Source organism: Oenanthe melanoleuca, chromosome 3 (assembly GCF_029582105.1).
Source record: "Oenanthe melanoleuca isolate GR-GAL-2019-014 chromosome 3, OMel1.0, whole genome shotgun sequence".
NCBI classification, from domain to species: domain Eukaryota; kingdom Metazoa; phylum Chordata; class Aves; order Passeriformes; family Muscicapidae; genus Oenanthe; species Oenanthe melanoleuca.
This window is the reverse complement of record NC_079336.1, coordinates 31,016,391-31,032,420: the sequence shown is the minus strand read 5'-3', so window position 1 is coordinate 31,032,420 and position 16,030 is coordinate 31,016,391. Positions and strand designations below refer to the sequence as shown.

At 37.6% G+C, this 16,030-nt stretch overlaps 1 protein-coding gene across 1 annotated transcript in view; it reads left to right on the top strand.

The window, feature by feature from the left end:
• The window catches only part of ELOVL4 (ELOVL fatty acid elongase 4), a 36,264-nt gene extending 27,252 nt beyond the window's left edge, over window positions 1-9,012 (top strand). The window contains exons 4-6 of the mRNA XM_056487938.1: window positions 1,249-1,420; window positions 3,627-3,754; window positions 4,252-9,012. Of these exons, the coding sequence (XP_056343913.1) occupies window positions 1,249-1,420; window positions 3,627-3,754; window positions 4,252-4,527 (576 nt within the window). The 3' untranslated portion in view covers window positions 4,528-9,012. The remainder of the gene's footprint in view (window positions 1-1,248; window positions 1,421-3,626; window positions 3,755-4,251) is intronic.
• Window positions 9,013-16,030: the final 7,018 nt, after the last annotated feature.

The window sequence follows — 16,030 nt, the reverse complement described above, 5'->3', positions numbered from 1 at the left end:
TCTTTTCCTGGTTTAGAAAGGTGGAGGAAAACACCATGCAGGGCTATAGCATTGCTCTCTGCAGCTCTTAATGATTCCCCTTTATCTCAGAATATGTCTGTAGTTGGGAAGGCAAGCTACTCTCTGTTAACTCTTTTTTTCTTCTGTCTTCCCTGGGGACTGAGGGGGTGGTGAGGTTATTTCACACCATATTAAGTTAAGAAAGTCTGGTTTACCATCAACTGAGTCCTGAAAGACAAGGGCAATGTCTTACAAATAGGTGTGTTGTGACATTGCCTGCTCTCCTTGCTAGTGGTACCAATTCCAAGTCTTTTTTTTTCACTCTCTGTGTGAGTCACCAGCTGGTCCCACCCTTGCATAACAAGCTAGATGACTTGCAATGCCAAAACTAGACTTGTTGCTATGTTTTGGGATCTGGGAGGGAGTCCCTACCACCACCATATTCCCATATCATAGCATTAGCATATTGCTACATAGAGCTTCTGGGCTTTACTTGCTTTGACAATATCCTAATTTCAGCAGGAAACCCTGTTTATGTTGCATCCCAGGCAAAATGCACTGTGATGGGTGGATTAGAAAAAGAATTTTGGGTGTGTTGCACTTCCCTGTTGGGTAGATGGATTATATCTGTTCAGTTTTTATGGCTCCTGTGGTCTCTCTTTTTCTACTCCCTGAATAGCAGAGAGCCACTGTGGGGGGATGCTGCTTTACAGAGGGAGTTACTGAGCAGGCCAGGAGAAGCTGAGGGAGTATGGCTTTAAGGAATGTGAAATCTGTACTGCATCTCTCTTCTTTTGCTATCTTTCCACCCATATGCCTGTGGTACTGAAGGCTTCACCTTAGCAACTTCATTTTATCATGTTTCTGCCTCATTGTTCTGACCACATCAAAGTGTTGCCTCATTAGAAGGGGAAGCCCTGTGGGAGACTTCTGCAAAGCTTAGGAGAGAATGAGGACACAAACTTCCCATGTTTAACTGGTAAACTGTGCAGAGATGGCAAATCTTTTAACTGTATCAGCTCTTTTTTACAGATGTGACTTGTGAGCAGTAGGCTTTTTCCATGTCCAGAATAGATGAAAGGAGTATTTTTTTTTTCTCATATTGTCAAATGTTTGACTTCACCTCAACATTTAACTAGGATTTAGGGAAGAAAGAAGTGTCCTTCTCTTACAGCATAGATGGTGAGAACTTCATTCCATTTGGCTTGGAATCACTAAAACTTACATATTCTCTGTTTTTCATTGCAGATAGCTGCTGCTTTATGGTGGTATTATGTCTCCAAAGGAATTGAATATTTGGATACAGTATTCTTCATCCTGAGGAAGAAATTTAACCAAATTAGTTTCCTTCATGTCTATCACCATTTCACCATGTTCACCTTGTGGTGGATTGGTATTAAGTGGGTTGCAGGAGGACAAGGTGAGTTCCCTTCCTCTCATATGCTTTTGACTGGGCAGAAAGGAGAATTATTGTATTTGAGAGGAATAGGAGAAAGTTTTACAGACTTGACTTTATAATATACAAAACTGTTTATTAATGCATACAATCTCCCTCTGTGGGAAACATGGGGGAGGAAAAGATAGCAGGGCAATAATCTAATGAATTGCAAAACTTCTTTTCTTTTTCTCATGGGCATCCATTGCAAGCCTGAAGTTCTGCCTTCAAAAGTATCTGTATCTGTGTGAAACAGAAAGATGTATGCATCTTGCTTAACTATTATTTTTGCAGATACAGAGAGCTGCAAAATCTAATTGTGGGCCACACTCTGTGTGCAAATTTAATGAAGTGAATGGAGATGTTATTTTGGCATTGTATGAGAGTTTGAGGTTTGCTTTTATTTTTATAAAGAGGCATGTGTAAAATTCTGAAACCTTGGCTTGGAGATGAGCCAATAAATCTGTCAATTCACTTTTAAAACTTATTTATAATGACACAAGTCTAAATTCATTATCAGCCTTTTTATTCCCCTTTCTTCCTTTCTAAAGCCTCTATCAAATAATTTTATTATTGCTTATTGCATTTGCCACACCCTTCTTTGCCTACATTATACTCTTGTTCCTGTTGTTTAGCCTTATCTCTCTCAAATTGAAAGCTCTGTGGAGGTGAGGGTACAGGGAAAATGCCCTGTTTTGTTTGATGTGTACTTTGGAAGCTTGCAACACTGAAAATACCGTGTAGTAAACACATAATACCATATTATGAGCACCAAACTAATATTTTGGATTTGGTGTTTTGCTTCTGGTTTTTTTGAACCACATTAATACTTACTGCATGAGAGTTTATCCTCCCATTTACTGTAGATATTTTGTCCTGAGTGACCACTTACATTGCAAAGAATAAATATGTAAATTTAGTAGTGATTACCTTTTAATTTCTATTACATAATATGCAGGAAGCAGGTACTCAACCTGATGTTGAAATATTTAATGATCTTTATTTGCAGCTGCACCTAAAAAATGAGATTATTGGAGACTGGATGGTTACTTGTATTCTTGCTTAGAAACTTCCCGGATATCTCAAAAGGCCCTCTCCCTTGTTCCTTTTCAGAACTTTCATGCTAAATATCAGCAGTTTTTAATGCAACTGTTGCAACTATTTCCAAATTTCTTTCAAGTTTTGGTGTTCTAGCACTGCCTCTTAGCTCCCAGAGCCTGCAAAGGAAAAGCAGCAGTTGCTTTTCTGCATTTATGTAGCACCACTGCATAAATGTGGGTAGATCTGTGTTCTTCTATTTTCTAGTTGATAGCACACTGCTTACATAGACAGGTCTATTATAAACTGGACCCTATTATAACAATAATATTGTGGGTCCAGACCACATGGGCATCTGAGCTGTTGTCTGCATTGCCCTAATCTTATACATTAGAGCATTTTTGAGCCTCTCTGTCAGTGTAGGAGTACCTTAACAAGATATAATGTGTTTCTGTTAAATGTCTGCTAATCTTGACAAAGCAAAGAGATCTTAATGCAAATGAAACTGTCAACATGGATCTAACGTGGATCATTCTGGAAGAAGTTATACTGTGCACTGACACACTTAAGACTGCTGGATATTTTAAATCATAAATAAAGAAACTAAAGATGATTAATTTAGACAAATTCACCTGGCAATGCCTTGAAGTTCTTATAAGAACCAGTCAAATTTTGCTTTGAAGTTTTGCTTCTTTTGGCCTGTTTAACCAGACTTCCATGTGAGTTTCTTGACTTCTTGTTGAGAAGTGATCTTTTGCCTTTAAATACAGTTTAAAAGATTTAAATTCAGAGCCTGATACTTTGTACTTTACATTGTCAAATAAAGCTTTTAATAATTCTTTACAAAATAGTTGCAGTTACACTAAAACAACTAGTGTGGAATAGATGTCATTTATGTCAAAAATCTTATAGAAAGCTTTGGCATAGGTAGTCACATGGAAGATGTGACATACTACTTGCATTAACATCTGTTTGTGTCAGCACATGTTGACAGCCAGGTCTGTATTATACTAGTCAATATTTTGGAGATGAAATCCTGACATGTCCTGTGCTTTGTAATTTTTATAATTAAAAGTAATGATACAAATAATACTAGAAAAGAATCCTCTTTTTCCAAAATGACATGATGGTGTTGCCTTCTGTTCCTGGACAGCTTTTTTCGGAGCTCAAATGAATGCATTTATTCATGTCATTATGTACATGTATTATGGATTAGCAGCTTGTGGCCCTAAATTTCAGAAGTACCTGTGGTGGAAACGATATTTGACCATATTGCAATTGGTAAGTAGACTTCCTCCTTTTGGGATAAAAGGTGTTGCCTCTGTGTGGATTTGCATTGGCAAAGCTTTGGCTCAGATGCTGCTCCTTCTAAAAGTTCTTTTCTGCCTGACACTCCTCAATTAGAATACTTTTTGTAGAAGAAAGCATTTATATAACTTTGGGGAAAAAAAAGCGGCATAGATAAGGGTTGTGTGAGTTAAAGTCTAATGCTTCCTTGGTGGCTGTTCCAACTGAATTACACAAACATATTCAAAATGTAGAGAAAATCCAGATCACTTATCTTCTCATTTTCCTGTTTCTGAAAACTGATGCCAGATACTACAATAAATTTGATGTTCCTGGTCAAGCGTAGATGTACCTGCATGAAGCCAAATGCAGCTCCCTACCACCTTGCAATTCAGCAGTTTTCATTGCTCAGTGAATTGGTATAAACTTTGATGCACTCAGACCTACAGAATATATCCAGATTTTTTGATTCTGTATTTTCTGTCTTTCAGGTGCAGTTCCATGTGACTATTGGCCACACAGCCTTGTCTATTTATATTGATTGTCCTTTCCCTAAATGGATGCACTGGGGTGTCATTTTCTATGCTGTCACCTTCATTTTCCTGTTTGGTAACTTCTACTATCGGACTTATAAGCTGCCCAAGGAACCTGTAAAGAATGGCAAAATAGCAAATGGTGCTGTTGCAAATGGAGTAAGCAAACCAGAAAGTAATGCGGTGGTGGAAAATGGAAAAAAGCAGAAAAAGGGAAAAGCAAAAGGAGAGTAACTTGATCCAGGCCTTAACCATTGTTGGCAGTGAGGAACCTCCAGTTTGGTTTATAAAAGGAAGAGGAAAACACTATCTGTACCAATTAACCTTAGGTTACTGAAGAGCTAGAACACAGATATTTTCATTATTTATGAAGATTGTTTTAAGAACAACACTAAAGTTGAATTTCTATTGTAATTATGTAATTATCATGCATATGGTCTCCGTGTAAACTTGTAGACTGCTGGTGTTGGTGAATGTAAGGAAGAATTGCAGTTGATTCCATGTTTAGCAGTCCAAAAGTTAATACTACCATTGATACAGGCAGTTGTGTTGGCACCCACATTTCTGGGGGGGTGGGGGGAAGGGGAAGGAAGTAGCATTTGAATACTTGTGCTTTCTTTCCAGAAAATTATTAAATTTCAAATTATGATGTATTATCTAATCAGGATGTGTAACTTTTCTTGTTCTCCTTGGAGAGTACCTTCAGACAAAATATGTCAGAACAGTGTTTGACTTTTCAGACATTACTTGATTTAATTGAGTATCTGTTACAGTTTGGTTTTTGTTTTATTATTTTTTCTTGTGTGGAAATATACCTACCTCTTCATCTGCTGAAAAGAATATTGAGCATTAAATAACTGGTTTCTGAAACATGGAGTCTTCTAATCTAAATATCCATTAATATTAATTCAGGAGAACATGTGTTTCCCTGTGGGAGTAAAAGGGATTTTTGGTGGTATCTTTTGATCAAATCATTATTTTAATGTAAACTAAGATTTTGGAGTGGTACTTTTAGTAGAGCCAAGTCAAGAATACATTTTAAGAATGTATAAATATGAACTAATATATTGGTTGAAGCAAGCAGTAAAAATAGCCCTGCTGCTTCTTGTCCATGACCTGTGTTAAATCTGTGGCTCTGACTGATACTCAAGATGCTAAGAAAATGCTATGGTGGAGAAAAAACAGCATGTAATTCCATTTAGAAATGTTGTGTGCATGGGTAGTCATGCTAACTACAAGACCAACTATCACTTTGTTGGGAGAGAGAATTCAATTTCAAAGTACTAAATACAGCAAACATAAAAGGTTGAAAATGTTGCTATTGCTTGATACCTGTCAAAACTCTATTTGTTAGACACTTGCAGACAAAGTACTGCTGATAGACAGGCCACCATTATAAGTTAAAACTGCTAAAATAAGTAGAAAATTTAGATGGATTTTCATTTACATGTTACATAAAGGGCTTTTTACCATTCCTTTTGTGAAGAAAATAGGGAAAGATTTATACTCCTTCTGAATAATGTGATTCTAAGAGGTACATTTTGAGCTGCTTAGCATGCAATGAGTAGAAGATGGGTGGAATTAGAAACTATATCCTGAATTGCTGTGTTGCTTGGCCATCACTGAAAGAGCTAGGTTGTTAGTGTCCAAATGCATTCTCCCCTTCAGCTCTGGTCCAAAACATATCCAGAGGTAGCAACAAACATATCTGACAAGTGGCAGCATTGGCTCAGAAAGAGTACACAGAACTGTGAGTGTAAAGTGAGTGACATGTTTAATAGACTTTTGCATCTCTGTCATCCATTGACTATCATCCATGCAAGCAGGTCACATATTCTGTGTCTCATGTTTGTCTTGTCTCTATAAAAAAAAGATCTAAACCCAGAATTTTGGTTATAGCCTGTTGTATTAAAAAATTATTCCTAATGCTGGAGTTGGTTCTGCTGGAAGGTGGTTCATCCCTAACCACCACCACTGTGGATTTTTGGGCAGAATATAGAATTGTGAAAAACTGTCTCTGCTGAACTCAAATGCATGTGACCATTAAGTTTCTTATCTGCTGTGTCTTCTGATTCTTCCAGCCTTTGTAATGATGCTTTTTGCATTTGCATAACTGCATAGTGTGGCATGGGGAAGAGGGATGGTGATCTACCCTTCCTTCTTGGACAAATGCCACTACCCTCAACCAAGCCAAAACTCTGGCTGAGTCAGTAACTTTGGAGTGGCTAAAGGAGTAAATAACTACAAGGCAGATTTACAGTTCACCTGCTACTCCAAAGTAGTGACTGGTGTGAATAGAGTTACCCTGGTGTAATTTCAAGGTCACTTACCCCACTTTGATTTAAGGGTAGCTTCTTTCTATTTGCCATGGGATGTGGGCAGCTAACTGTTAAATCTGTATCATTTCCTGAATTGTGTTAAATTGGTTGTTTGTTGTCATTCATTCAATAAGCCAGATCAGCTAAACTGATACTCTTAATGTGATCTAGCTCTGAAACAGCATACCAGGGAGTATTCCAGTACAGGGTCAATTGTGTCTTTGCTACACTTTCTGAGTTAAAAATTGTCTTGCATGATGGTAAATATTTAAATAACTGAAAGTCAATTTTTTTTCCCCCTCATCATGCATGGAAGTGAATTAAAGTTGATTGAAACTTGAACTCAAGAACAGAACTTGAGTAGAAGCCTTCTGTCAAATTCTGGGGTAATCGTTAAATTCTAAAAAAAACATGAAAAAACTCATTGTGAGAATGCAACACATCATGTTGTTTGGTCCTGTGCATAAACCAGTTTGAGAGATTGCCATTTCATGGGTAAAAAAAAAAACAACAAAACAACCCAGTTATTAAATTACTGGAACACTGCTGTTTTGAGTACATCTTTTGCAGTATGACTTTCCTAGGTCTATTTATATTTGATTGTTCATGTAATTCAAGTCCCATTACAATCTTGAATATAATGGCCTTATTAAATGTGCATTTTTGTAGGCATGGTCTCGAGTGCAATATTTTTGTTTTTGACTATGCAGCCAGACTCACAGAGTACAAGGCTGAACTTGTACAGCTTTTTGTTTTTCAAAATATGAGGCAATAATGCACATGTGAAATACTGACAGATTCATTAGAGTCATCTTTGAGTCTAAGGAACCTTAAAATTTTGCCATGAAAGTATGTATAAATGTGTGTATTTTCTATACACAGTACTGAAATTTAAATTATACAATCTTTTGCAGTACAGTTATTCTTTACAGGGTTATTGTGGTTTTGTTCTTCTAAATCCTTTCAATTTATTGAAAAATTAAATTCAAACCATTCGAAACTTTTCTGTTTTTGCCAATGAACATTAATTTTTTTTGCTAAGAGTTCTGAAGCTCTTGAACCAGAGTCTCTCAATATTTGATGCCATATAAGTAATACCATTTCATTTAGCCTCATCTCTAGCAGTGGCAGTTGTTGGATTATTTTAGCACTTTTTCAGTGTAAAATTAAATACAAATTATCTATACATGTGTGTATATATGTGTACACATACATAGTGTATGTGTGTGTGTATATGTATGGGTTCTTAGCAGATTCTTTCAATATGTGAAGTAAATTTTATTTCTTGAATGTGAATTTGGCAGGAGCTAATAGAATGATTCCTGCAGCTCCAGCAGTAAAATGAAGCAATTTTTTGTTCCATAGATCCAATATCAATCTTGCAAACAGAAATAGTATTTTTCAGTCATTTTAGACATAGAATGGCAGACAGGACAGAGCCATTTCTACCAGTTGAATAAATATTTTGGGGCATCGGTTGTAGATTCTGAGGGGAGGGATCTCAACTCAGGGTAGCTGGGGAATTATGCTGTATTATCATAGGGATCATTTTAGTATGAGTAACTTGCACCAGGTGAGTCTTTGAAATCATTGCAATCATATTCTCTGTTTAACAGAAAACTTCTAAACATAAATCATAGAGTCATAAAGCCATTTAGGTTGGAGAAGACCATTAAGATAACTGAGTCCAACCATTAAACAAATGTTTCTCTGTAAGTTGTAAAGCATGGCCTAGTTGATTACAGCACCATCAATTACTTCCAGCTCCAGATCAGGAGAAAAAGGTGAAGGCCAAATGAAAATGCTGCACATTTTTTTCAGGTTAACCTAAGGGCACATTTCTTCAGAGTAAACACTTGAACTGCATGTCCTGGGAAGGGAGGTAAAAAAGGACAAATAGCTTTTGTGATGCAAGATCTCAGACCTAAAATAGCTTACATGAACCAGCTATCTCTTAAAAACTTGAATAAAACTGTTCATGGTGCATAAAGTTAAACCATGCATGAAGCTAGTGTGGGCTGAGAGTTGTATTTAAAATGAGATCTGTTTCAGTTAAAATTGAAGAGAATGGGGAGCTAATTAACTATCTGGATAGTGTATTTATCTTGGTTAGAAACACAGACTTATCTAATTTGATACCTAAAGCAAGACACCCATATGACATCTCATTGCACTGCAGTCTGATGTGCTGGCCCCTTTGCTAATGTAAGCAGAGGGAGCTCCATGGAAATGAGTGGGTTGGTTCCCATTTATCTCAGCAGAGTATGCTGAGCACTAAAGAGCAGAGAAAATACTTGCTTTCTGCCAATATCCCAGGAGGATTGAGGGAAATGTATGGTTCAGGGTGCTGCTTTTGCATAAGGTGTTCATGCTTTTGTAAACATTAAAAATAAACATTACTTTTTTCATGCTGTTTGAGTTTGGTTTTATACATTCTGTAGTATGTTCTGTGTGTCCCATCTTGCCTCAAGATGCCTGCTAACTTTAGTGTTGTGCAGATCATGTGATGTAATCTGTTTTGTTGCCCAGGAGTTTGAGAAAACCATTTTTGTGACACATCCTCCCATTTTAAGGTTAGAGGGGCTTCCTAATTTTGAGTATTGTCCCCAAATAATAGTGGAGTGGCTATGAAATCTTCCTCAGGGAACTGACTGAAAATAGAATGCCTACTTAAAAGAAACAAAAAAAATCCCCTAAGTTTCCTTATTTTGTCTTGGAAATATTAACAATTAGGAATACAATTAGCCATGAAGTTTAGCTGTGTGGTGTTAATGAAGTCTCTCATCCCAGAGAATCTGGAGCACTTTTGGCATTAGATGCAACTTGTGGTTACATGTGCTGGGTACAGTAAGTTCCTTCATTGTCTGCCAAGTATGATCTCTGTAATCAACCTTATAACATCAAGTTGCACCCATGTTGCACTCCTAGAACCTCAGTGCAAATAGCTACTCCAAATGTCAAGTAGAAAAGAATCAAGTCTGCCATCATAGCAAAATATGGTGTGGTCAATTATGTCTTGCACAATTCTCACCTATTGCTTCAATCCACTGCTTACATCCTCCCTGGAATCAGAAAATACACCAAGTGTTCATAACAAGATTTGTCCCTTAAATGATTAACATGTGCTGGGGTAGGCTCTCTCTGCAGGCAGCTTTCTCACAATTATTCCCCACCAGTAATTAAAAATAAGACTGTGATCAAATCAGATTCATTGGGTGATTGGATAAAATAGATCCTCTGATGTTTGATTTTCTTTTTTGTATCACTTGCTTCTTAACATCTGGGAAATTGGGGTTTGGGGGAAGGGTCTTATTACTTGTTTTCTTGCTCAGCTCGAAGCACTGGGTGAACATGGGCTACTCTCAGACACACACATGAAGCATGTACTCAAAGACAGCTTTGAAGGCAGTACCTTCTGTGGACTAGTGCCTTTCAGTGTCTTTTTGTGCCTGGGACTTCTAGGTCACCTCATGAATGCTGGCACAACTTTCCTGTTGACTGCCTGACATGTCAGTGACATCACATTTGACTTAATTACAAAGATACCTATTGATGGGTAAGTTTATGTCTCTTGATCATCCAGGCCCTGATTAGTGCACACTATAAAACAGTGCTGGCAGTTCCTGCCAGAGAACCACACAGCCCAGTGCTGCTTTGAGGGAAAAAGCTATTTGCATTTTGATTCAGTAGGTAGGAATTGATACAAGCTCATATGGCATCACTGCTATCTGTCAAATCAATATCAGGTAGGTTTTAGTCTGCTAAGCAAAAAGAAATCTTTGATCTTTGAAATGGTTCAAACTGTTTTCTGTCCTTATCTTTAGCTAGAGAGCTATTGTTCTTGCAGTGGTATAACCTTTATTTGCTTGATGAGGAAACCACTGTTATGCTGTTATTTCATGGACTGTGTTTATGAGAGAAAAATACAAGAAAACAACTTGGGCCAAAAGCTGGAGAACATCAAGCAGTTGCTCCTCTAGTTTTTGCTGTTGCCCCTAGATGTTGCAGGAATTGAATGACAACTCTATAACTGTTACTGCTGTGTATTCATTACAGATGCTGTAATGGTATCCAAGTAGTGTACCTGTGCATAAGTACATTCTGAAGCACACAAAAGTTTGCTTTGTCTTAAAAAATAATCAGAGTGATTTATCTACAAATGCTTGGAGTGAAAGTAATGACAAACATCATACTCCTGCATTGACAGGACTCTGTAGTTTCTCATTTATAATCTTCAGAGCTTCTGAGTAGCTTCTTGCAGTAACACAAAGCCCTCCAGAGCTGCAAATTGCTGTATAACTGCTAAAAAACTATTTTTGCAGAGCTTCTGTTATGCTTTGTTTCTTTTTTGCACATGTATCTTCAGGTAAGGTGCTTGCTTACTAAATTATTCCAGAGTGGGATGTATGTCATAGAAAGATCTTGTAGTAGCTGCAAGTGAGTATAATGTTAAATTTTGGGGTGTTTTACAGTCAAGGGTTTCAAGTCCATGGCATGATTTGGTAAACTGGCTTCACCTCAAATGGTGCTCTTGGGCACTGGATACAGCAGTCTGGCTCTACCCAGCCTGGTAGGAGTCTTTCTCACTGAACAACAGATTCTCACCTAGAAATTGATGTCTGACCTGGTTTCCACATATTTGGCAGATGGCACAGAAGTAGTCCCTGGGCCAAGAAGGAATGGGGTTTTTTTGTAGTTCTACGTTTTCTCAAAACATCAAACTTGGAAGGGGGTGTTGGAACACTTTCTGCTGACAGCATGAAGTATGGATTTTGAAGAAAATGTGTCTCTGGATTCAGTACTTGTAGAGAGCCTGGCATGCTTTTCAGTTGTTAGTTGCTTGACATAAACCAAATATGCTGGAAATGCTCCAATTAAAAAGAAAAAAACCCATCACATTGATAGGATTTACTCAGAAAATGAGATTTTAGGTAATAGCTAGTTCTTTACTGAAAAATTCCCCTTTTTACCCTCTTCAATCACTGTGCATGCCTTTCTGCTCTGCTAGAGTGGCTCCTTGGATGAAGGCTGTGATGTGTGTTCAGGGAATAGTTTGCTGCTGTGATTTGTCACTGGGGCATGTGTGAAGTGACTTTTCTTGCAGTCTGAAACGCCAAATAGCGGCCGCACACTCTGAGCAGGTTGAGTAGTAACAAAATTTTTTCATTTAATGATCTCAAAACTGGGTGTTCTGGATACAATAAACTAATAGAAGGAACAGCTTTTTATTAAATTTTGCCTTCCTGCTTAACAAATTTGGCTACGAGGACAAAATCATTTTTTTTATTCGATGATATGAAGGCACACTGTACATTCATAACCAGAGCTTTTGGCTGTGAGAAACAGAGAGTTTACTGTGTTAGAAAATCACCTTGGTAGAGGTTTTGTACTGAGCTCTTCTGTGATGACAATTTAATAGATACCAGATTTTTATATAGATCTGACTTTCAGGTATTTTTATTTTAAAGCCAGGTAAGTTTTCTTGCACAGGGAAATTCCCTCATTGTCACTTTTGATGCTTCACTTACTTCAATGAGGATTTTCCTTAAGGATGGTCCATGATGCTAATAGAGTTTTAAAAACTTTACTAGACCTCACATTGCACACTATAAAATTTGGAGTGTAATAGAAAAATAAAGACCAAAATCTTTAATTTTTTTCCACTTCTTTTTTTAAAGATTTCACAATGAAAGTTTAATTACTTTAGTAAAATATTGGAAGTAGCAGCATATTTTGAACTCACACAAAGTTAGCTGTGGCACAATTCTTACTGAGAAAACTGTTTTGTGCTGCAGACCAGTGCATGGGTGATTTTTCCTTTCTTTATGGCACTTTATTAAATCTGCTTTTGATAAGGAATGATATATGAGACTTGTATATGCAATGCTTGGAACTCAAACTCTCCTTAATGCCTCTAGTTGCACCAGCACTATGGAATACACCTGTAGTATCATCTTGATAAGCAGTTGACATAACTTGCCTGTCTCACAGGTCTATAAAATCTCTTGGATCCAGGAGGTGTTTTCTGAAGCCCATTGAAAGCTACAGAGGGCTTGATTTACTAAAATCCTTGAGCTGAACCACTAGAAAAACAATTTCAATTCCAAATTAAGCAAGTCTGTAATTTTTTTTCATTCTCAGACTCACAGAATGCCTTTCAAAATACATTTCAGCATATTTTTGGCAGTGAGATGATTTTTTGTTCTTTCAACACCTTGAGTCTGACTTTGCCAGCCTCTGGTCCAGCCACTGGCTACCAGGGAGCAGCACAGGGATTTCTGCAATTCATGGCCAGTATTAGAAAATTTCTGCTCAGCTCAGTAGGAGATGCATTAAGTGGAAGGAATCAATTTACTTTGTAATAACGTTTTGTTAGGAATTTTAACTGACTGGAGATTAAGTGGGTATTTTTATCTGACCAAAATACTCTTGATATTTTCTTCACATTATCTCTTGATGCATGTTTTCACAGGGAGTAGGAACATGTGCTGTAGGAACAAAGAGATGCACAAAGCATTAGTGTCTTCTTGGTTTTGCATTGCAAAGATGCTGAAAATAACATGATGTTTTAGCCAGACAAAGGATTTGAAACTCTGTTCTCCATTTAATTTTTAGTGTAGCAATTTTGACAGCATGACATCTTGAGGCAATGTAATTCTTTCTTAAAACAGCAGCAGAATGCTGTGCAGTGCCTCCTTCACTGAGCAAATTTCCCATTATGAGCATAATGCCAGATACCAAGATTAGTTCTCAACATCACTGTGACCTGGTGAGCAGTGCAGTCTGGATCTAAATTACAAATTTCAAAGAATTCCATAATCTGCCACAAAATCAATACAGTCAACAGCTTTTTTTCAGCACTGTGACTAGGCCAGGATATAGAGATTATTGCCTGCAAAAGCTATGCTTAGTAACTAGGAATTCAGAAAAAGAAATGAAAAAACAGATTGATTGTGTTCTAGTCCCTTGATTTAAATAAGTTTGAAAAGTCATGGCATTCAATACAACTTTGTTATGTCTTTCTTCAGCATTGAGGAATAAGGTAAAGAAAAATCCCTGAACTGTGCTCATTGAGGTTTTTACTCACTGTTCTTTTTGTGCCCTCTTCTATTTCACTAGCTAAAGCAACCAAATTAAGAAATGCCCTCATTTTTACTTATTAATGCTATTTATTTTAACAAAATCAGTATCAGGTTTAAATCCCCAGCTGAAACCTGTTTCTCTTTGATACTTAAATAATATAAATAAAAGCCATTACAGTTATGAAGAATGCTTTAGAGATTGATGATACACTCAATAAGAGGTGGGGGTGGGCTAATTAACTGTATTTCTTAGTTTCTTTTTTTCAGCTGTTATAATGCAATCTGAATGTCTATGCCAGAATTTCAGGTCTTGAAACTGGAAATTCCAGAGCAAAAGGAACATTTTATGTTAGCAAGGAGGAATTCATCCATGCCCAGTGGCATGGTCCTACTGTCCTATGAAAGTTGGAAAAATAAGAAATCAACAATATTCAGCCCTAGCCCACTTTTAAAATTGCAACATTCTCATCACTGGTGAATCCTATTTCTTGGGACTGATTTACCTCTGAGGACTTATGGGATTGACTGAGCAGCAACTTAAATATGTAAATAAATAAAAATAGCAGATGTAGAATATCTGTTCCAGGTGATTTAGTGAGGAAAGTGAAAAATCCCATAGTTGGAAACTGCATCCACTTGCAAAATATTTTTTTGGGTGGCACTTGAATTTAGCAGGTTTGCACAACCTGTGAGGTGTTGCCAGATTGCAGGAGGAAGGGATGGATACAGGTGAGTGGTGGTGAAGGCACAGACAGCTGGATGATGCATTTCATTACAGTGTTTCCTTGGGAAAACTTGGAGCCCTTCCTAACAGTTGATGTTTTCTAAGGAAGAGCTAAATAATGTTCTGGCATCAATAGGAAGGGCGTTTCTGCAGCTCCACCTCCATGGCTTTGGAGCTTTAACTGATGGGCAATCTTAAAATGGCTTTTCTGGCATGGACCTACCACAAAAGGAAAAGCTGCACTTCCCAGAGCTCCTCAGCATTGGTAAAAGACCACTCTCAGTTGTTTAGCTTTGGGGTATTCCTTACCTTAACAGGAGAAGGAGACCAAAAGAAGACTTATAATTTACCTTGAAAGGCTACTGTGTGAACTGTGAGAGGTTTGTATGCTTTTCAGTGGTTTACAGCCAAGGATGAGAGGACTAAACAAGTTTTGAGCAGACACCCTTTCTGCAGTGTGGTGTCATGCTTTAACAATAGTATTATCCCTCCTGGCAGGGCTATAAAGTAAGGAGATTATTAATTCAACAGTAAAAAGCAGAGTAGGTAATTTGTGTTAGTCCTAGATCTTTGTTAATATATTTTTCCAAGAAAAAAAAAAAAAAGAGACATTTACCAAGTGGTTGGAATATCTGGTAAACAACCAGAAACAAGACTTGCAAGAACTTGGGTAAGGATGACTCTCTCCTTTGATCCTGTTCCTTCTGCAGCGTGGCAGGCTAATACAGGGCTGGGGCTGCATCTGCAAGCTCAGTGCTGGACTTGTCACACTGCAGGGCTGGAAATGAGGTCCTGCAGCCACTGCTACCTCCTGGGACGTGGTGGTGTGGAGAAACACTGAGAACTGGCAGAGCTTTTGCTCTCCTGCCCATGCCCAGAGCACCCTGAATCTTCTCTGCGATGAATGTGCCGCAACGCGTGATTTGTGCCGTCACAGCTTTTGCAGTTTCTGGTCTGGGCTAAGAGACTGAATTAGTCTGCACAGCATTAAACAGGAATTGTGCTGAATGCTGAAATCAAATGCCAAATTCCAGTATCTTATTCATTAATAAGGTAGTTTTTCATTTTGGATGTAATTAGCTGACATCATAAAAATACTCTAGATAAGCATTTTCTAACAAACAGCTGAAAAGCAGTCACACAGAAATATTCATAATGCTGAAAATTTTTTTGTTAAAAAAGCTTCTAGTATAACAGCAGTTGTGTTAGTTGGAAAATCAGAAATATTTTTGCCATATATGTCTAGACATATATATACAAGTACATCTTCCCAGTCATGAAGCTAGACTTTTTACTTTTTCTATAGCTCTTGCAAAGTAAATTGTAAAATGCCCAGCATCTTTCTGGTGTTATTCATGAGCATTCTCAGATACACCAGTTTAGCTGCCTGTGTGCAAGCCCTAAAGCCTTTGCCAGCTGCACAACAGTTCTTCCTTAGCTTTGACTGTCTCTGAGCCACAGGAGGGAGAGTTTTGTAACATCACAGAACTCCTCTGTCCTGAAGCTCTGGAGCACTTGGATAGTATAGTGCCAATGATCAGCTGGTTTTATGAGGTGTTTTTATTATAAGTATTTTATTACTCTCTAATGAAGATTAATGATGTGACGGTACC